The sequence below is a fragment of the Rhinichthys klamathensis genome, unplaced genomic scaffold, assembly GCF_029890125.1.
Source record: "Rhinichthys klamathensis goyatoka isolate OS25496 unplaced genomic scaffold, OSU_Roscu_1.1 h1tg000567l_1, whole genome shotgun sequence".
In the NCBI taxonomy this organism is placed as follows: Eukaryota; Metazoa; Chordata; class Actinopteri; order Cypriniformes; family Leuciscidae; genus Rhinichthys; species Rhinichthys klamathensis.
In genome coordinates, this window is record NW_026607033.1 from 1,387,809 (window position 1) to 1,409,338 (window position 21,530).

General features: G+C 37.1%; 2 protein-coding genes across 5 annotated transcripts in view; both read right to left on the reverse strand.

Annotated features, from left to right (window-relative positions):
* Positions 1 to 365: 365 nt before the first annotated feature.
* Positions 366 to 4,296, reverse strand: stard5 (StAR-related lipid transfer (START) domain containing 5). The gene is made up of 6 exons (XM_056239584.1): positions 3,740 to 4,296; positions 3,610 to 3,659; positions 2,542 to 2,674; positions 1,954 to 2,071; positions 1,692 to 1,785; positions 366 to 1,534 (listed from the first exon to the last, which is right to left on the reverse strand). Exons 1-6 carry the CDS (start codon positions 3,827 to 3,829, stop codon positions 1,390 to 1,392), a joined length of 630 nt encoding a protein of 209 aa, XP_056095559.1. The 5' UTR covers positions 3,830 to 4,296; the 3' UTR covers positions 366 to 1,389.
* Positions 4,297 to 7,087: 2,791 nt separating this feature from the next.
* LOC130074070 (transmembrane channel-like protein 3) overlaps positions 7,088 to 21,530 on the reverse strand; it is a 29,486-nt gene continuing 15,043 nt past the window's right edge. The window contains exons 8-17 of one of the 4 annotated variants that reach the window (XM_056239587.1): positions 16,661 to 16,789; positions 15,943 to 16,010; positions 15,483 to 15,611; positions 13,190 to 13,300; positions 12,299 to 12,424; positions 11,455 to 11,533; positions 11,245 to 11,287; positions 10,805 to 11,069; positions 10,623 to 10,685; positions 7,088 to 8,669 (exon numbers count right to left, since the gene is read on the reverse strand). In XM_056239587.1, coding sequence (XP_056095562.1) covers positions 7,802 to 8,669; positions 10,623 to 10,685; positions 10,805 to 11,069; positions 11,245 to 11,287; positions 11,455 to 11,533; positions 12,299 to 12,424; positions 13,190 to 13,300; positions 15,483 to 15,611; positions 15,943 to 16,010; positions 16,661 to 16,789 — 1,881 coding nt within the window. In that variant the 3' untranslated portion in view covers positions 7,088 to 7,801. Of the gene's footprint in view, positions 8,670 to 10,622; positions 10,686 to 10,804; positions 11,070 to 11,160; positions 11,288 to 11,454; positions 11,534 to 12,298; positions 12,425 to 13,189; positions 13,301 to 15,482; positions 15,612 to 15,942; positions 16,011 to 16,660; positions 16,790 to 21,530 lie in introns of all 4 variants that reach the window. The other 3 variants (XM_056239585.1, XM_056239588.1, XM_056239586.1) reach the window with 3 other exon arrangements.

The window sequence follows — 21,530 nt, forward strand, 5'->3', positions numbered from 1 at the left end:
TTTTATTTAAAATTTTATTCAGGTAATTGTCAACTTCCATGAATTCGAATTAGAACTGTGCATCTTGTTCTCTACCTCAATTCAAATTCAGGAAATCTTTTGGAATTTTATTCATTTTTAATTACTCTGATTCCACTCAACCCTATTCCATAAATGTGTTATTTGTTTCTCTCAAAGAGATGTATGAAATAACTTTCATCCATTAGCATTCCCAATTGTCTTAATGGCAGTTGCTCGGCTGGCTGGCACAGAACACGGATACTTTTGAGTGGCCATCAATGGAGAAAAACGCTTTATACTGGTTACAGAATCACCAGCAGGGGCTAATGGGGTCACGCTAACCAACTAAACCTTGAGCCAACTAAATCATTTCACAACATCCCTCATTCGGCCCTTCTTTTGTCAGCCTCAAACATACAGTACACAATCTCAGTTATGCTAACCGAGAACAGCAGCAAATACAGTTCTTCAAATGTCTGAAGATACTCGTCTGTCGGTAAACATTGAATTGCAAAATTCCAGTTATGCGCAATAATATCACTATTCAAATATAGAAATACTGGGTTTCAGACTTGTGATTTAACTGTCAAACTCAAGCATTTATCAAGAGCTCAATTATTCAAATAAAAATGCAATCTTTAAACTCAGACAACTGACATCAAATATTTGACTGAAATTCTAAAAACAGCTTATTAAAAGAAGGCTTTGTTCCAAAAACTAGTGAACTGCCTATTTAGGCCAGACATCAAAGGCGAGCTCCTGACAGTGGTTTCAAAAAGTAAGCAGCAACCCAATGTTGCCTTCTAAGATAGCTCAATCTAAAGCAGCGTTGCATGTTACTGCACATGTTAATGCTAAGCTTTATTGAAATCAATTGTGAGCGAGTCTCTCTTTTGCTTCATGTAGCACTATTTGTACGACACACACAAATCAGTAACTTAGTAGAAACGATGTTTACTAGGTTATTTTTGGCCATTTATGAATGAAATTATTTTCAAATTTATCATAATGCTACATTATAGGATCACACCATTCCCCTGAAACAAACTGACTGATAAAATGTCATTTGAATGCACTGCACATCACTTTGGATAAAAGCATCTGCCAAATGCATATGTGTAAATGTCTGTTTTTTTTGCAATAGTTCCTCATTTGAATCACTAGTTTTCAGAATTTATGAAAAAACATGGTAAAGAAAATGTTCCCGTTTTCTATACCTATAAAACGGTCTGTTCAAGTGTTTGGACACGGTACTGTAGCTGCTGGAAGAATCAGGAATAAGGTCATTTCACTTCCCACCTAAAGCTTGATTAAATGCAAGGTGTGTCAAATTATCAAAATATCCACATTTATGATTAAAGGGGGATATTTTCTATAAAGTGTCTGGAGCTATTTCATCGATTTTACAGCTTTGGTCAGGTTGCTGTAAAACTCCACCATACTGGTGGGGAAAAATGAATCGACAACTGAACGAGGAAGTAAACCTCCAAGATCAGTCTGGAAAAAGCTGAACAGCTGCGTTTTGCCTGGTTCCCTACAGAAAAAAAAAAAAAAAGGTATACTTAATCTTTTTTTTACGCTACTGAAAAATTTGAAATGTCATTTTGTCACCACCTGCTGTCTTGTACTTGAATTACATCAACTCAAGACACTTGCATTGAATGGCATGCTTATCTTTCTGAGAAACTTACCCAGGAACTGGAACACAAAAACAACCACACGGGTGGTTGAAGCCTCTGACATAGCCGGGTTGAGGAGGACAGTTTGGATGGCTTACATTGGTAGCTATAAAACAATAAAAATGTGATTATCAATGACAGCATTATTAAGATAGATACCAAGTCTTATGTCAATGGAAAAATGATGCTATTTAAAACAAGTTTCTGAAATTCTGCATGAGAATAGTGTCAGATTCAAATCCAATTAAAGGAGGAAGGCCATAACACTGCATACCGTTTGAGGACACTGTGCCATCCTCATAGCGTTTAATGGAAATGACATCAACAAAATCTCGAGGTGATATAATGCCCATAGCAGCCGAAGGCGTGACGGTTCGGCAGATCAAAACATCCTAGGCAATGAAAAAGAAAAGATTTAGAAAGGTATACATCTGCCGTTGTACGCATCAAATCATTGAAATGCCATGTGCATCAAAAAACATCTCAATGGAAATTAGAAATAAGGCTTATTAAAGGTGAAGTTTCACTAGCGTCACCAAATGAAATGAAAAAGACTGTTTTCAAACAGGTATCCCAGACATTGATCAGACAAACTCCTCCAAACTCACGCCATTGGTTGAGCCAATGTTGCTTTCGGGCTGGTTTGTAAACTCAAACAAATAGATTGATGTTTTGAAAGCGTCATAGAACCGTTGAAAGTGTTTTAACATAAAAAGTACAAGCATCACCTTTAACAATCCAAGTAAGAATACAGAAATAAAACATTGTTCCTTACACATAGCTGAAAGGACAAACTGGTCAGACCATGAGATTTCACTCAGTAATCTGCTTTCATATATGAGTGTATTTGTGTTGATCTTACCGCTGACACCTGCTCAAGCAGCTCAAACTTTTTTATATTAGAATCCCATTTTACACGAAGTCCATTGATTTCAGGTTTCAAGCAGTCCCACACTTTCTCTGGACTGCCATTGACAATCCCCTCCCCTTTATACCTGAGAAACCCAAAGAACACACAATCACTGCTCATGCATACTGGACAAAGGTTAATGTCACTGCTGTCATGTTTGCACATGATGTCGACAGTATGTGAATGCTGCAAAAAGATATCTTAAAATATATAGATTATAATGTAAATGTAGATAAAAAGCAAATGTTAATAAATGCAAATACAAAGAAAAACTTTAGTGATATGCACTATACATGATGTTTTTTTTATTACACATTTTTACCTACAAATGTACAGTTTTTTAAAGACTGCACAACAAAGTTTTTGATATTGTGACATTATGGAAATTACAGCAAATAGAAATGTGTACACTTGTGCAACTGATGGGAAGTTTTCTGAGAAGGGGACAAGCCTAAAATAATGAAATTCTGGTGAACCTAATGCTTCACTTTCTTGGGAAAATGTCATTGAAGAACAGCAATGAAAGACAAGTAAAGCTTTTGTTGATACATTTAAAACAGTTTACATAAAAAAAAAGGAATCATTGCAAATATTACAAAACATTTAATTTTGAGAACATACCAAAAATCCTCAAGGCCACAATCAAATCGTTCATTCCTTCAGGAAACATACGCGTTTCCTTTTCTACAAATCCAAGAAGTCATATGACCCTAATAGAAGACTATACTCTAGTGATTATACAAAGTAAATATTTGCCAAGTGAAATACTTTCTGAGATCTGAGAATAACTAAAGCAATGCATATTCCACATGATAAATGTTGAAACCGTTTAGGATTATTTTTAAATCCCTTATAGCATGGGTATTGATCTCATTCTCAGACTAAATTGTGTCCAATTTAGTGAGTGCACAATATAATATGTAACAGGGTTGCCACTAACTAGAACACGACCAGTCAGCACATATGACGTCACGATGACAAATATACAAGATCATGTAATGCACAATATTTTATACTTACACATATCCCGCGAATTCACAAGAGGGTCTCCAACCCACCACAACATCATTCTAGAAAAAACAAAAACAGTGTTTAAAGATAAACCACTGCTAAACATGGCAAAAAAAAGACACTTCTGTTTAATACTTACAGTTTTCTTGCATGTTTTCCATCCGGACTCGTCTTTTTTGTAGCTCAAAAGACGATCCTCCACTGATCTGGCCGTGTGCATATAATCCATGACGATGGGCAGTGTATAGTTTTATTTGATATTTTATTGGCTTGTCCTCTAACAGCACATGTATTCAAAGCGTTCGCGAGCGACCGGCAGCAACCTTCTACTGTATAGCGTAAATGACACAATTTACCTTCGATTCTTCCGAGATCTTTGTTCAAGTACATTCAATATTCATAAACTAACAGTGGCTACAGTTAAATCCGCCAGTTTCTGGTATAACATACAGATGTTTTCAGTTCATTCATTAGTTTCAAATGATAAGGGTGACTGTCATCTTGATTGAACGGCTGCGACGGATAATAATCGATACAGTTCTATAGAGATGAAAGGAACGCTTCAATTACACATGCGCGATCAAAATAATAAAAAGAGATACAATTAACCCGTCTAATGCCACGAAATCATCATAATTTTAAAAAGGCCACTTCCTTAGTCCTGGAGATCGTCAGACAAATGTTGCATTCTGGGAACTGGAGTTTTCTGTGTCGATCCTGTTATACAGTACAGTAATGTCCCTATTGCCACGCGACTCGCTATTTAAATAATACATATTCAAATATTTAAATATTTAAGTGAATGTGAGGCAATTTTAAATAATTACACACTACTTCGGTTTGAGCAGATGTTATATAATTTTTTTCATTCTGATCTATGAAATGAAAATATAGAGCTAAGTAATACCAATAATTTTGATAAATGTTTTGCAGTATTTTATATTTAAACATTATATATCCATTATAACCTTTAATAAAGTTACAGAAATCAGAATATCAATCCAAAAGGTGGCTAAAAATGAACTTTATGTTGACAACCGCATCTGAAATAATTTTGAAAATGTCATGGATCGTGAAAAGCACATCACTGAGTGATCAGTGGTTAATCGTAGCTCTTGTGCCTGAATGTGAGAAAATATTTCTGAAAGAGTTTCATTGACCTTTTGGAAGTACTTCCTTGAATTACAACACACGCATATTCATAACCCTCCTGGACTCAAATATGGATTGATGTGATGCTTTTTTCCCCTACTTTATGCCAATACTGTAACCACATATTCAGGATTGTAAATAAAAATAGTTCAGAAATGCAATAATTTTATAAACTGGCAATTGAAAAACTCGCACACGCAACCTCTTAATCTGAATATTGATATTCAAAGTGTTGAGGTAACCATAAGTGCTTTAGAGGTGCTTCATTTGTATCAAGGCCACAACCCTCAGAGATTGAGGGGAAAAGTGTTCAATAACAGTTTTTCATTGGCTGACTCAAAATGTTTTCATTTAGTACACACCCGATCTTGAATACATGGTTACAGCCTTGAATTGGATAGTTGAGTCCACAAATGTCCAAAAAATATAATTTTTATATCAGATTTAATGAAAATCTACAGATACATGCAAAGTACACTTATACAGTTTGGTCATTTATTTGTGCTTTACTTTACAAGGCAAACTGCAACTTTTATAGGATAAACCTGTAGGTATTACACTGAATTATTGGCCGTTTCAAAACCTAGTAAGCTCCCTTGCTGTCTGCCACCTACATAAGCAGCTGCCTAGTAATGAGGGATCCAAACTACATGGAACCTCATAAATGACTGATATGGAACGCTCTATTCTATGTAGGCAGCAACTGCATGTTGCTAAGCTAATGGTGCAATACTCAAGTTAAAAATGATGTAAACCAGTAAATTTTTAATCAGATAACTTTTTTTTATCATTATTTTTAGAATGTAATGAAATGCACTATAATTAATATAGTAACAATTTATCTCAACTCCATACATCACCTTGGATGGATTAATGCTGTTTCAGACAGTTTAAGTTTACCATTTGCAAACATTTTTTAGTCATACTGTGTTCCAGACAACTCAGAATTCACTCACCTCCACTTAAAATAACCAGTGGAACATCACTTAAATTGCTGGTATCTTGGAAACGATGCTTCTCAATGAAGTTGAGGGTTGATCGATCAGCTCTGAATTAGTGCAAGCAAAGTCCCAGTAGTTATTATCAAGTAGTTGGCGAGAGATTTGAGTAATGCAGGGATGACATTTTTGTAGGCCAAAACCCTATTCTTTTTTTTTTTTTTTTTGCTCTTCCGTTTCCATAGTCCTGAAGTCAATGGTTTTTTGGTTAATTGCCTGAAATGAAATTAAGTTGTTTTCATGTTTTATTCTAAAACATAAAATGCATCAGTAATACCCACTTGTGATTTTTTTAAAGGGGTCATATAATGGTACATGCACTTTTACAAGTTGATTGTACTGAAATGCGTGTTGGCAGTGCCTGTACACAACCATCATAAAATGATAAAAATCCATCCAGTGTTTTTGTTTTAATCTCCTTATATGTTTTCCCGTCTCAAATCGAGCCGTTCGAGCGTGTGACGTCACACGCTCGGAAGCCCCTCCCACGATTGTTGAATGACAGCAGCGATTCAACACAGACCCGCCCTCGCTCATGAGCCAGCTGTCAATCATAGTCTGCGCGGATCGGCGCGGTCATTGTTGATATGCTGGAGCACTGTCTATGAGCAGAATGGCGTCTAAGCGATTGTGGTGTTCTGTTCTTGGGTTTAATAACGAACACAGCAGTCATTTTAATGTTCCTAAATCCGAACTGCTGAAGACGCAGTGGCTGAGTTTGTTTTCGAAGGGAATACTCCCCACGAGCAACGTCAATGCTCTCATGTTTGCGCGAATCATTTCACACACCAGACTGCTTTATAAACGAGGGTCAGTATAAAGCTGGTTTTGCTAAGAAGCTGCTCATGAAAAAAGGATCGGTACCAGCTATTCATGTTCCTGTTGAACCTCTAGAACAACTGAAGTGAGTAACGTTTTATTAAACTTTATATTGATATTTATATTAATCTTTGCAAATCGCTAGCTGCACGCTTCACAATGAATGCGTCTAAGGTTTACACTCAGGGTACATTACGGCATGTTTTCTATGTATGATGTTCTCAATATAATTCATAATCCCACGTTTATACTGAACAACGCGTTATGGTTATTGTGTTATTGTGTTACAAACGGTGTACGCACAGAACAGAGAGGCGGGGTGAGCAAAGCTCATTATCATTTAAAGTCATATGCACTGAAACGGCGTGCTGAAAACAGAGCTGTTTTTGACCAGGTAAAATAAGTGTTTTCTTACAATAGTAATGAGAATTTTTAATTAAAGTATATTACAAACTTTTATTTTAGACCCTAAAAAATCATACTAGCTTGTACAAAAATGGCATTATATGACCTCTTTAAAGCTTTTACTTGTCTTGAAAAAGGCGGTTGCTAACAAGTGCCTAAATTGGACGACAGAGGTTGTCGTCATCATACCAAACGGGTAAACTCATTTTCTCACTTAACCACTTCCATAGCCTTGTGTTTGTAATGAGCACTTGCAAACTATTATAACAAACTTTCATAGGAAATTGTTGGAAATTTGTCGAAAGCTTAATGTTGGTGACAGTCATGCGACTGTGGCGTAGTTTGTTTATAGCCTAACTCTACATTTATGAATTTTAAAGCCAAGAAATACAATCGCTAGAAGTAAAAAGCTAGTGTTCATTTGAGAGGATTATCATAATGAAAAATGTCTAAGAATAATAAACATAATTTCTACGATAATCCAAAAGCCAATGGAAAAATCCTAATGGGATTTTGTTGAGGGAAACAGGATGATGCAAACTTCCAGGTTGGACTACAAAAATACATCATCACTCCAGCACTCTATTCAAAGTTCAGAGTTCCAAGTTGTCTGGAATGCAGCATTATTCACAGTGCATTCTGGGAAAGGATGCATTACAATTTCACCAATAGAAGTTATCTTAGAAGGCAGGATAATAATGCAACCTACCTTTTGAAACAGACTTCGTGTTGGTGTGCGCCTATGAGGCCTTAAAATGCTTCCTACGTAGACAGCTCACTAGGGTTTTTGAAACAGAGCCATAATCTCGGTTTTAGATCTAAACAGGTTAAACATTGGAGCAGACAAGATCATTGGTGCCAGACACATTGAGTTTAACGTTTTTCTTTAATTTCTTTTTGGTCGGCTTTGCACTGGGCTTCAGGTACTTTTCCTTGTTGTGAATGACCTGGATGTACTGGTCTGTGCTGCTGTTTTGTTGGTCACTACTAGAAGCCAGCGATGCCGAATCTGACTCGGTCAACGACGGCTCCACTTTGTGCTTGGTCTTGGGCTTGACGTATTGTTCACCGTATCTGTGAGCCGACTCTGGGCCTCGGATGTTTGTTTGAGAGCAAGGGTGCAAGCCATCATTCACCCAGTCATCTTCATGATCATCCTCCTCTTCGTCGCCATATAAACCCTGCTCCATAGACAACTGACTGTTTACCGCGTCGCCAATGTAGAAGCGTGCGGTCTGATGGAGGTCTGTCAGTGATCGTGGACGGTTCGATCCCCTCCTCGAGCTGCTCTTGGGGTCTTCCTCTTCCACCTCCTCTTCCTCGCTGAGGTGTGGCTGGTGGCTGCGGTGAGGGGTACGAGGAATGTAACACTTTACATTACGTGGATACAGCTCTACAATCTCCGTCGGTTCATCTGCTAGTCGGTAATGTCTCGGTACGCGTGTAGTGGAGCGCACAATCTTCTTGCGAGCTTCATGTTCGTTCACGATGACGTAGCGCGTCGTGTGTGCCCGGCGGCCCACATAGCTCTGAGCCGCCATTATGGCGGGCTCGTTGTGCATGGGGCGGATGGTTTTCCGAAACAGCGGATCGGAGTGGATGTTCTCGGCGTACCGTGAACACGGGTTGTAGGCCATGTTGTGGTAGGACTTGGAGCGGCAGGAACCACTGGAGCTGCCCAAGTATCCAGAATGCCTGGATATCAGAAAATGCAACATGTGACATGAATATGTATGTTTGTACATAATTCACCATACCTTCCATAAACTTGAGAAACAAAGACATTTATCTTTATGGTGCAGCTTGTAACTAATGTTAAAGGAAAAGTTGACCCAAAACTCTTTCCAAGATGTATTGTTTTCTTTCTTTTGTGAAACAAAAAGCTGAAACAGGATGGTGATTTATACTGTCATGGACTAAACGCACCATGAAACATTCTGCCTACATTCTTCCTTAGAGCTTGCCTTGTGTTTCACAGAAAAAGAGAAAATAATATACAGTCAGAATGTTGTGAGGGTGAGTAAATAACAACATTTTCAGTTTTGGGTGAATTGCTCCTTTAATTAAATAGTATGAAGTGCACTGCATTATGAAATGAAAGGTGAAGCCTAATGAAGTTTTACTCTCAAAGTGCAAGCACTGAAGTTCTATTACCTATCCCTGATCTGATATAATACCATAAGTGTCTTAAAGTGAAAACAATACCCCCCCCCCCCCCCCCCCCCCCACCAAAGGACCTTGTAAAGGGTTCAATCAAGTTAAGCTCTATGAACTGCATCTACATATTTTGTCCTTTAGTTAGTAGACACAGTGCCAAGTATAATAAAAGCAGTACAATTTGAAATGCAGAAGTTTTAATAGGAAATATATATATATATATATATATATATATGAATTAGTTGAGTGCTCGCAGAAGAATTTATGCTAAGTCTAGCATAATGTTGATTACCACAGAAAATTATTTTGACGTCCTTAAGTTTAAAAGAAATTAATCCGAAAAAAGCACATTTACAGTAATGCATATAAACAATTAGCAAGCCAGTGTTCTGAAGGGTTTAAAAGCAGAAATATAAAAGTTTGTATTTTGTCAAAGCACTTAACATTAATTATTCAGACAGAGTTTACTGCAGATTATAGTTTGGTCAGTAAAGCTGTCTAAAAATCATCCTTTTTGAGCTGGGACTAATTTTTTAAGTGGGTGAACGTCTGACTATGAATTACAGACATCATTCCTGTTATTGAGGGGGCTTAATGCATATCAAGCGAAAGTTACATGCTATGACATTCCAAAAGTTTGGATAAATTACTTACACACACACTCTCACAACATCAGTAAGTGGTTCTGTAATACAAGTCTTACTTATATAGTGGTGGGAGAGGCAATTTGTAACTTGTGTATGTACGAATGTACGAGGCTTCTGGTATCATCCGGTTAGATATTTTAGCTAAAAAAAACTGTTGTGCTGCTTGATTTATTATCGTTATCACAAACACATTGGTTTGTAGAACAAATAGTTTTACCATTTACTGCACTTTGTCATTGTTCTAGTTATTTACCTGTAGTGGCTAATGAATCAGAAGTCTTGCACATTCATGGAAAATAGCTTACGTCCTCGTTGCAAAATAAGCTGGATGGTGGCTGTGCTTTTGAAACGGTGTGTATTTTACTCTACACTCCTTACTGTAATCCAGTGTTATTTTAGTATTATTTATTTACCATTATTTTGAATTAGTGTTTATTCGTATGTTTTCATTTTCATTTTATGTGCTTTTATAATTTTTTAAAAAAATTGTTTTTAATATTTCTATTTTACTTCATTTTAATTTCAGTTTTAGTAATTTACTAGTGCTTCAACATTCAACACGAAAATTACAAATGTTGCCTTGGAAAGTAAATGAAATAAAATACGCTATATTTCAATCAACAAAATTTATTTTTAATAGTTTTAGTTGCTGAAATTATGATTTTTTTACCTTTAAATAAACGGAACAAAATAATCTGAAATGATTTTCAGCAGTAATCTACATTACGCCACAAACGCTGTTGATAGAGCTTAATTTGTATAAGAAACAGAATAGGTAGAAACACAACTGTAGAAATAGGAATCACTTGTTTATTCATAATCAGACTTCATGAATATACCAAACCTGATGGGTATGTACTCCACTCGTCGTACTTGTCTTTGAGGAACTGAGGGGCTGCTGTACATTCTGAAAGCATTACACGGGCAGAAATGGAGGGCAGTGAAGCTTCATGTACAGCAGATGTATGGAACCTAAGCAGCAGTGAATTGAAACATAAAGCTCTTATACCACAGAGCAGCACAGACCTGCTGGCAACATGCTCTGCTTTGTGTTTCTGCCGCACTGGGACAGAGGGACTCCGCGTCGCTCCGGCAGCTCTGGGGATGTCAGGCCGTGAAGCCGACTGGGATATTGTCCGGATGCTGTTGCAATGGCGGACGGGAGATTGGAAGTTGGTGACGCTACCGTTGCGCCGTGGAGGGGAGGTGGAGCGGGCGGACGACTCCACACTGGTGATGTCGCTCTCTTGTTCCTTCTTTTTATCGCCTCCCTCAGGTGCCTGCAGACGTGCTGTAAATCACACATTTACACACCCAAATGTCCAGCCAACTGGTGACAGGCTGATATTGCCTTATGACGTTATATATTGTGAGTACATTACTTTGGCCGTTACTGCTCAGCGGCCTGAAATGTGCCCGAAACGTTCCCTTGTTTTCATAATGAAGATAGTTCATAGACAAAGTACCTGCGGCTAACTGAAATACTTTCTTCTTGTCGTCTGTGCGCTCCTGCAAGAGGAAATTTAATTAGCGTTATAAAATAAACTGCTGAAGAAATGAGATTATATGAAATCCAAGGACCGTATCCTGTTTCGCTCGGGTTCCTTATTGTAAATCCCAGATCTGTTAAATGAACTGAAATACATCATAATGATATTCTATTTGGAGTGACTCACGGTTTGAAGCTGGAGTCTCAGCTGGCTGTTGGTGACTTTGAGTGATCTAGCGATGGATTGTAGGTAGTAGATCAGCATACTGAAAGGGACAATGACAAACAGCACAAGGTTGAGTGCATTGAAGGCATTTGTCCTGCTTGCCTGGTCGAATTATGCTGGCTTGACTAAAACAATGTGCTGTTATTGTACAAACAGGGGTAAAGGGCTTTTTCAAACTCTCTAACCCCAGACCAAAACTTGTAAATGTTAAAGCTTTCAATCTACATCCTCTAAACTAAGCACAGTCGTGAGGCTATGTTCTTCCTAATTGAATCAACCTGTTTGTTTATCCTACAGCAGACTATCAAAAATACCCAAATTCCCCTCTTTTGTTCAAAAGTAGGGATAGGGATCAATAAGTGTTTGTTTTTGAAGAATTTTCTTTTGTTCAGCAAGGACACATTAAATTGATCAAATGTGATAGAAAAAAGATTTATAATGTTACAAAAGATGTCTGTTTCCAGCAAAGTCTGTTCTTTTAAACTTTCTATTAAATCAAAGAATCCTAAAAAGTGCATCACGGTTTCCACAGTAATGTTTTTTGATAATAAGAAATGCTTCTTGAGCAGCAAATCATCATATTAGAATGATTTCTGAAAGATCATGTGACACTGAAGACTGGAGTAATGAAAATAAAAACAATTTTATTGACCCCAAACTGTAGTGTATCTCATTAGCAACCACATATAGCAATGCACTAGTAACCATCCAGAACATAATTTTTTTTGTCAGGCCAACATCCAATGTTTGTCTTGATGAGCTTTAATTTTCTAGCTATTTTCTCAGTGTAGACAGAAGCACTTACAAGAGTAGAAGCAAAGCGGGCAGCACCACCACAGGACTGGTGACGTAACTCATCACTTTATTGAACCACAGCGGGAAGTCGTTGGCAATGGTTTCGGAGATGATGTCGTAAATCTTCTCCTGGCCACTACAGAGCGGGAGAGGAGATTGAAGAAATGCAGAAAAAACATCAACTATGTATTTTCATGTAAATTATTTAAAAAACAAAAGCATATTATACAGAGCTAATATAATTTTTATATTATATTGACACTAAAACGTTTAAACCAAAAAAGTCTTCTACATACTGTATCTCGTATCACTTTAGTCTCTTTCTTGCAACATACCATTTTAACTTAACTCAATATTTCAAGTCATGTATTCAATTATTTTGAATGTGCATGTGTAGTAATTGAGATAATGTACAGTTCACTAGGCATCACTGCAAAATAAACGATTTCGGGGTGATACAACAAGACTGATCCCCCTGGATTTATTTTGCATTAATGATCAGCTGACTATATACTAACACTTACTTACAGAAAGCATTGTGTTATTAATTGCAGAGGTTATGATTTCAAGCGGTTTCATATATGAAATTTGCAATGTAGCGTAGCGTCTATGCAATTTCTTCGCATTTCCATTAGCGTCAACACACAAAATAGCCAAAAAAGTTTTTTAAAAATACAAAAATTAGTATCCTCCCAAAATTATACCATTGGCTGAGTCAATATCGCTGTTTTAGCAATGTTTTGATACTGTAACGGAGTCGACACTTTTTGAGGGTAGTCAACCACAGATTGCTTACTTATAGTTGTCTTTGCATATCTTTGGGATCCGTGATTTCAACATAGTACATCACCTTAAATGAGATTAGATTTAAACGCCGCCACATTTGGACGGTTTTATTTACCTGAAGGGTCCACAGTACTGAGACGGCCGGTACCTCACAATGGCAAAAATGGTCGGTAACATACACAGGAAAAGCATGAAGAGAAGCATCGCCAGATAGAAGTTATTTGATCTGGGGAGTAAATACATTTCAATTAAAAACAATCCCAGTAAAATATTATGAATTAACTCAGATACACATTCATATTATCTGATCATATCATATCATTCGTTTCATATTATCTGATGCTAAGTTTTTCACTCCACGGCTACAGAGGGATGATCCCTTATTATCGTATAAAACACAGCAGTATCGGTGAAGATGAAATATGTGTAGACCACTTGGTAATGTTTCGCCTCACATCTGTGACTGACTGATAAAGCTTCAATGAAGATGCAATTACATAAATCTGAAAGAGAGACGCTTTGACCAACAAAGTCGCTTGTCACACTGAAGTATCCACAGTTATCTCTGTACTCACCACGCTGGAAAATGAGAGGGATTTGGATTCAGTGAAGCAGAGAACAAAAGTGTACCATTCACAGAGTCCCTGATCCATACACTGAATGCTCGCTGATTTTAAATTAATCTCACAGCTCGTAAAAACCCCCGAAAATTGTTTCACATTACAGCTCAGAGGAATTTACACTCCAGCCATTTAGATCTTCAAAAATGTTGGTTTTACCAGCAAAGGAATCACATTTCTTTGTTGCAATTTAATAAAAACATATTAGCATATGACAAAAGCCTGTCAAACTTGGATTAGGTTAAGAGTAATTTTTACTATCCATATGCATTGCAATAATATTCCATGGACAAGCAAATTGTATGTCCACACTCAGGGACGTGTGCAGACAATTTGGGGGGGCGGTGCGGTGCTCAAGTAAAATAAAAAGGGCACCCCTCTCATAATTATTTATAAAAAGGTAAAATTACAGATTGTTGATCATCTTTTAATTAATTACACTGTTTAACTCTATATACTATAGGGCTGTTATACCAATTAAATGAAAAAATCAGCAAACTCCCTCTTACCATTTATCAAAATCCACTTACACAGCAATTACAATTGCCTAAATAATGTTATGAGATTAATGTTCTAAATATAACATTTTGAAAATAAAAATATGAGATGTTGGGAAAAATGAAATGATATGCTGTATATGAAACTAAAACTACCAGTAGGTGGCGATTAATCCAACTGATTCGTTCAAAAACAGTGAATCATTCAAGAAAGAAACACAGCTGTGTGTTGCTGGGAGACGCAAATTTTCTGCTTAGTTTGGAACTATTTTGGTTGGCAAAATAGACCTTATAGCCCAGCTGAGGATGTCATCACCAGCCCCGCTCCAGATCCACCGGATCCAGAGCCCCGTCAGCCTTCACCATGCCAGATTCCACCACAGACACGGAGCCTGAGCCTGCAGTGGATAACGTGCCGGTGAACCCAACTAAGCCATATCTCATATCTCAATCTCTAATTGTTTATACCCCTCTCCAGCTTCACGTCCTCCACCAGAGCCCCCACCCTCCTCTGATAGACTCTTTACTGCGCGAGGACATGCCTTCCGAGAGGGGGAGCTACTGTAACATGCACATTCTGTTTAGTTCCTGTTTAGTTTGACCTAGATTGTTATTGGTTGTTATAGTTACTGATTTGATTTTCCTCATTATTGATTCCCTTCACCTGGGTGCCATCTAGTTTCCTTTGTTGGCTCTGTGTATTTAAGCCCTCAGTTTGAGTTAGTTCCCTGTCTTGTATTGTTTGGTTAAAGTGGTTGGTTTTTGCTCCCTGAGACATTCTCCTGTGGATTACTGTATTTGGACTTTTGCATTAAAGACTATTCTTTGGGTTCTTCGTCTTCATGCTCTTTGTACAGCCACAAGATGTGACAGTAATAATTACAAACGAATTCTTGCAAAACATTTTTTTTTTTTGAAAATTCAAGAAATATTTAGTATTCAAATTAATATTTTACGTCAAGAAAATAACAACCCCCAGAACAATTTGACAGCTCTAAATGGTTTTTGAGTTCAGTCTCAAAAAATGCATGTTGCAATAATCACAAACAAATGGAAATCATGAAAGTCATGGAAATGCATTGATCAAACTATCATTTCAGTTTAGCTTCAAATGAACTGAAATTAATTGCATCCTGCTCAACTGGCCCTAGGATTTATGAAACCAATGTTCTAAATGGTTTTGTTATGTTGTAAGCAAATCATGGCAGATTCTCCTAGGTCAGCTACACTTGTATCAGATCAGAGGTAAATGAATGTATAACCTTTAATGACCTCATTCTGCCTCACTGACCTGGAGGCCTTAAAGACCTGCTGATGGGGGACGTTACAGGTCAGCACAGCCCAGCTCCGCAGGTACATCAAGCCAATGAGCTTCAGGACATTAAAGGCGGGCAGACAGGGTGAAAAGAATGCTCCCATCCTACAGGGAGAGAGAAACACGGGAAAGATTTATCTCCCCTTTTAAAGGAGTTCTGCTTGTGCACCTAGAGCTTCAGAAAAGTCATTATTGTTGGATTACAAAGCTGAAGGGAAATGGACCATTGAGGTAAGGAGCACCACGGCAACAGGACAGTTTATTGCAGATATAGATAGACAAGCTTATATATAACAATAGACCCAGAGAGATTAGAACTGCCAGAGATAAACAGCAGTCGTCGTAATGTAAAAATAATAATTGTGATGCATTTCTTTTTTATATTGATAATCATATCAAAGAAAATGTACTGATAAATGGATAAATCGTCACTTACCATATCATTCCCTGGTTGTATATCAGATGAAGAACATTTTCAGCTATTTTAAATTCACCATATTCTGGCTGGAAAAGGAATTTAATTTAATTGGAAAGGGAATATAATTACTGAATACATGTTATAGAACAGGGTTTCCCAAACCAGGGTTTGATTTGTGAGTTGTTGAAAAGCTAATAGTTAAAAAAATCATTAATATTCAAAGTAAATAATAAAGAAGAAATGAAACACTTACTAAAATAGAAGTCAAGTTTGATTTGTTTACCTGCATGTCATGTGACTATTAACTAATACCAGAGAACCGTGAACTTGCGAATGTGTTGTTAAATTATATCAAATATTACTTCAAGTAAATATTTTAGGTCAAAGGGGTTAAAAAAAATTAGGATTAGAGTTTAGGAATCCCTGTTATAGAAAATTCAGAATCCAAAACATAAATGACAAGTGATAAGTTCAATTAAGTAACATAATGCTTTAGTCTTATTGTCTTAAAACATTAAATAGTACACATTATTTTCTACAGTTTGTGAGGGTCAAATCAGCAGAAATATGCTATTCTGCCATTTAATTTGACACAAAAAATTGACAAAAAAAGCTTAAAAGTAATGGGGTTTTTAATGTTCAGTATGTTTCCCATCTAAACAGGCCTATCGATTGGTCACAAATCTGCTTGAAGAACCTCTCAAAGTGTGTTTTTGAACAGAAGTGACAGACTTACAAACTTGCTCTCCAAGTCCCAACAGCAGCAGTCACTCAAGTATCGAACCACCAGTCCACGGATAAAATCAATGAGCAGGATACTTGCCACCGTGAAGATCATATCAATGATGGAGAGCTTTAACATCTCCTGTAAATAAGATAAATAAAATAAACAGCCTGCATTTACCTTCCTTGTGCAGGGTGCAATTTTACCCCTCCACAGACCATCAGTATCTCCGAGCAGGACGCTAAATCAGATCTTTGGATTTAAAACCAAGAGAAGGACCAACCTGACAGCCATTTCATTAAATAAAAGCCAGGCTGGATATTTCAACCCACAAATACAATCTATATTCTTTTCCTTCAGAAGGAAACTTATTTATATTGTTTGTCACAACATTGCCTCTGTATAATGTATCAGTATAAATCTAACAAACAATATCGAGCATGTCTGGGTATGTCTCTATACACAGTGTATTTGGCCACTTAAGACACACAAAGTGTGAATAAATGTCTGTATAATTGTATAATATTGTATAATAAAATATACACTCACCTAAAGGATTATTAGGAACACCTGTTCAATTTTTCATTAATGCAATTATCTAATCAACCAATCACATGGCAGTTGCTTCAATGCCTTTAGGGGTGTGGTCCTGGTCAAGACAATCTCCTGAACTCCAAACTGAATGTCAGAATGGGAAAGAAAGGTGATTTAAGCAATTTTTAGCGTGGCATGGTTGTTGGTGCCAGACGGGCCGGTCTGAGTATTTCACAATCTGCTCAGTTACTGGGATTTTCACGCACAACCATCTCTAGGGTTTACAAAGAATGGTGTGAAAAGGGAAAAACATCCAGTATGCGGCAGTCCTGTGGGCGAAAATGCCTTGTTGATGCTAGAGGTCAGAGGAGAATGGGCCGACTGATTCAAGCTGATAGAAGTGCAACTTTGACTGAAATAACCACATTTGTTACAACCGAGGTATGCAGCAAAACCTTGAGGCGGATGGGCTACAACAGCAGAAGACCCCATCGGGTACCACTCATCTCCACTACAAATAGGAAAAAGAGGCTACAATTGGCAAGAGCTCACCAAAATTGGACAGTTGAAGACTGGAAAAATGTTGCCTGGTCTGATGAGTCTCGATTTCTGTTGAGACATTCAGATGGTAGAGTCAGAATTTGGCGTAAACAGAATGAGAACATGGATCCATCATGCCTTGTTACCACTGTGCAGGCTGGTGGTGGTGTAATGGTGTGGGGGATGTTTTCTTGGCACACTTTAGGCCCCTTAGTGCCAATTGGGCATCGTTTAAATGCCACGGCCTACCTGAGCATTGTTTCTGACCATGTCCATCCCTTTATGGCCACCATGTACCCATCCTCTGATGGCTACTTCCAGCAGGATAATGCACCATGTCACAAAGCTCGAATCATTTCAAATTGGTTTCTTGAACATGACAATGAGTTCACTGTACTAAAATGGCCCCCACAGTCACCAGATCTCAACCCAATAGAGCATCTTTGGGATGTTTATTTATTTAGTTTATTTGATAGGGACCATGCGTATTCATGAACATTGTTGTAGAAAACTACACCATGTAAATACGCCAGAATTAGTAAACAGATACTAGTTTTCATCTGCAGTCCCTAGGCCGGTAGCAAAAACAAATAAATAAAATAACAACAGTCATACAGCATTCATTCACTATAACAACATACACAAATAAAAATACATTGATATTACAGACAGCGTATAGATAAAAACAAGATGTACATAAAAACACAAACATTATACAATCACCACTATACTACAATTAATTTTAACCACGATAGTTTATGGCTTATATAAGTATGATAGTTAAATATGAGTGCATCTCTGGTTCTCTATGAGCCACTTTTTCAAGTGAGTTTTGAAGGTGTCAAAAGTAGGACACTCTCGTATCGAAAGGGGCAAATTATTCCAGAGTTTACCACCTATTATTGATAATACATTTTGTCCAAAGGTGGTACGTCTAAATGGTATCATGCAGTCCCCTTTTGCAGAGGCCCGTGTACTACCTCCACATGCAAGTTTTTGAAAGAAGACATGCAGCGGAGGCGGAGCAAGATTGTTTAACACTTTATAAACCAGACAAACATACTTGAAATTTTTTAGATTGTCGAAACTTAGAAAATTATGTCTCGCTAGGATATCACAATGGTGAAATGACAAAGCTTTTTTATCAAAATTTTTTATGGCTTTCTTAAAAAGAGATTTAATATTTTTAAGCGTAGATATACTAGTTAATGACCAATTTAAAAAACAGTACTCAATATGAGAAAAAATCATAGTATATAAGAACAACTTCGCAGCTTTGGTATTAAGGAATGGCCTAACTTGTTTAAAATTCTGCAAACTGTATTTAACTTTATTTGCCACCTTTTTTACATGACATTTAAAGGTTAAAGTGGAGTCATAAATAACTCCTAAATACTTAAATTCATTAACAATGTCAAGCTCCTGTCCTCTGAAGAATACATTAGAATTTAACACCTTCATGCTTTGTTTGGTAAACGCCATACAAACAGTTTTTTTAGTATTTAGATGGAGACATGACTTAGTGAGCCAGTCATCAATGTGAGCCATTGCTGATGTGAGTGTGGATGCTATCTCCAGATAGTTCTTACCATGTGTGAATATTACGGCATCATCTGCGTACAACTGGACATCAACATTTTTACATGCCTCTGGCAGGTCATTTATATAAAGTGTAAATAAAATCGGACCAAGTATGGAGCCTTGAGGGACCCCTGCAGGACATTTGCATAAAGGGGACGTTGCATCATTAATACGAACACATTGCTTTCTACATGACAAGTATGATTTTATCCAGTTGAGAGCTTGCTCAGAGAAATTAAAATATGTTAATTTAGATAAAAGAACTTCATGATTAACAGTATCAAAAGCTCGCTTTAAGTCTAAAAAAACAGCACCGACGCAAGAACTCTTATCTAAGTAACCTTTAACCTTTTCCAGAAACAAACAATTGGCTGTTTCTGTTGAGTGATGGGCCCTGAAGCCAAATTGCAAGGGATGGAGTGAGTTTTCGCTTTTATTGAGATGTTGGATCAATAAATTGGCCACCCATTTTTCAAGTATTTTAGAAACAACAGGTAAAATACTGATAGGCCGATAATTGTCCATGACTGATCTTTCCCCTGATTTAAAAATAGGTGTGACCAGTGCCAACTTCCATGCTGAAGGCATGATGGATTGACTTAAGGACTGATTAATCAGATGTGTAATAGGCTGAATAAGAACCTCTTTATGCCTTTTTAAAAAACATGTATCAAGGCCATAGATATCCATGGCCTTCGAAATTTTTAAACTATTAATAATCTTTGATACTTCTAATTTAGTTATTTGTTGTAGATGAAAAATCGGCTGTGCATAATTAATGGAGCAAACAGAGTAGCTAAGTGGATTAAAAAGTTGAGTTATTTCATAAACAGAATCTAAAAAAAAAGTATTTAGTTCAGAGGCTATGATGGTTGGGTCTGTAACTAGTTCATTGTTAATTTCCAACTCTAAATCTCTATTTTTAAAATTCTGTTTTCTGCCAATCAACTTATTTATGGTTTGCCATATCTTCTTCCCATTTCCTCCAGCCTCTTTAATAGTATCAATGAAAAATTTGGCTTTAGCTTGACGCAGAGTTTTTATTACTTTATTTCTTAATGAAGTAAATTTCTGTCGGTCAGTTGTAAGACCTGATTTTAAGGATTGTTTCAATAATTGATCTCTTTCATTCATAAGTTTCCCACATCCTTCATTGAGCCAGGGCAATGTGTCCCTGTTTAACTTATGACTCCGCTTTCTGAGGTAGGGCCCCATGACTTTCTTAATTGTTGTAGCAAATTGGTCACAGTCACTCTCCAGATCCCCTTTAGAGAGGACTCGGTTCCATTCAATCTCTCCTAATGCTACCCCAAGGTTTTCCTGTTGACCAGTTGGGACTGATTCATATTTACATAATGTTTTGACTGAGGAAAGACAACGATTTTTTTTTAGCTTTCTGGCACAAAAAATAATATTATGATCTGACATTCCTGTCATTAGATTAAGGGTTTTAGAAATGCGTTCTGGTCTATTAGTGAACAATAAATCTATTTTAGTTTCAGACCGATTAGTTATCCTTGTAGGTTGTTCAATTAACTGTGTAAGATTAAAATAGTCTGTAATATTTTTTAACTTCTTTCTTCCACCCTTATCACTCCAATTGACATTAAAATCCCCCATCAGTATAACCTCTTTGTTAAAATTCAAACTATGGAGGAGACTTTTTAACTGATCATAAAACTCAAGCTTTGCTGATGGCTTTCGATATAAGCAGATTAAACTAAATGTCATTTCGACTGAAAGTGAAATGTTAACACCAACACATTCAATATCAGGTTTCTTGATCCATTCAATTTGTTTACATTTTATAGTACTTTTCACATATAATAAAACTCCCCCTCCCTTCCCATGATCTCTATCTTTCCTAAAAACATCATAACCTGGCATGACAATAAGTGCCTCCGGCGATGAACGAGTTAACCAAGTCTCTGACAATCCAAGAAAATCAATATTTGAATTTACAAGCAAGTTTTCCAGTTGTTCGCGTTTATTTGCCACACTCCTAATATTTAGATGTCCGCCAAACAACCCTTTAGCTTTACATCGAGGATCCCACACAGTTCGAGCCTGATTAAGCGTTCGGAAGAACTTTGTGGTGCAATGTTTTTTCATCACGGGATTCCTAGATCTAGTTGAAGGCATAGTCAATGTTAGACCTTCATCATCACGGTCCGGTATGTTTCGGGACTCACCAATGGGGATACCAATATCCCGTTCTTGCAACGAG

Excerpts from the sequence above, each read along its gene's own strand:
- stard5 (XM_056239584.1), bottom strand. The coding sequence starts at position 3,829 with ATGGATTATATGCACACGGCCAGATCAGTGGAGGATCGTCTTTTGAGC. Across the intron at positions 2,675-3,609 it reads TGTGAATTCGCGGGATATGT|GTATAAAGGGGAGGGGATTG; the intron begins GTAAGTATAAAA and ends TGGGTTTCTCAG. Across the intron at positions 2,072-2,541 it reads TGCTTGAGCAGGTGTCAGCG|GATGTTTTGATCTGCCGAAC; the intron begins GTAAGATCAACA and ends TTCATTGCCTAG.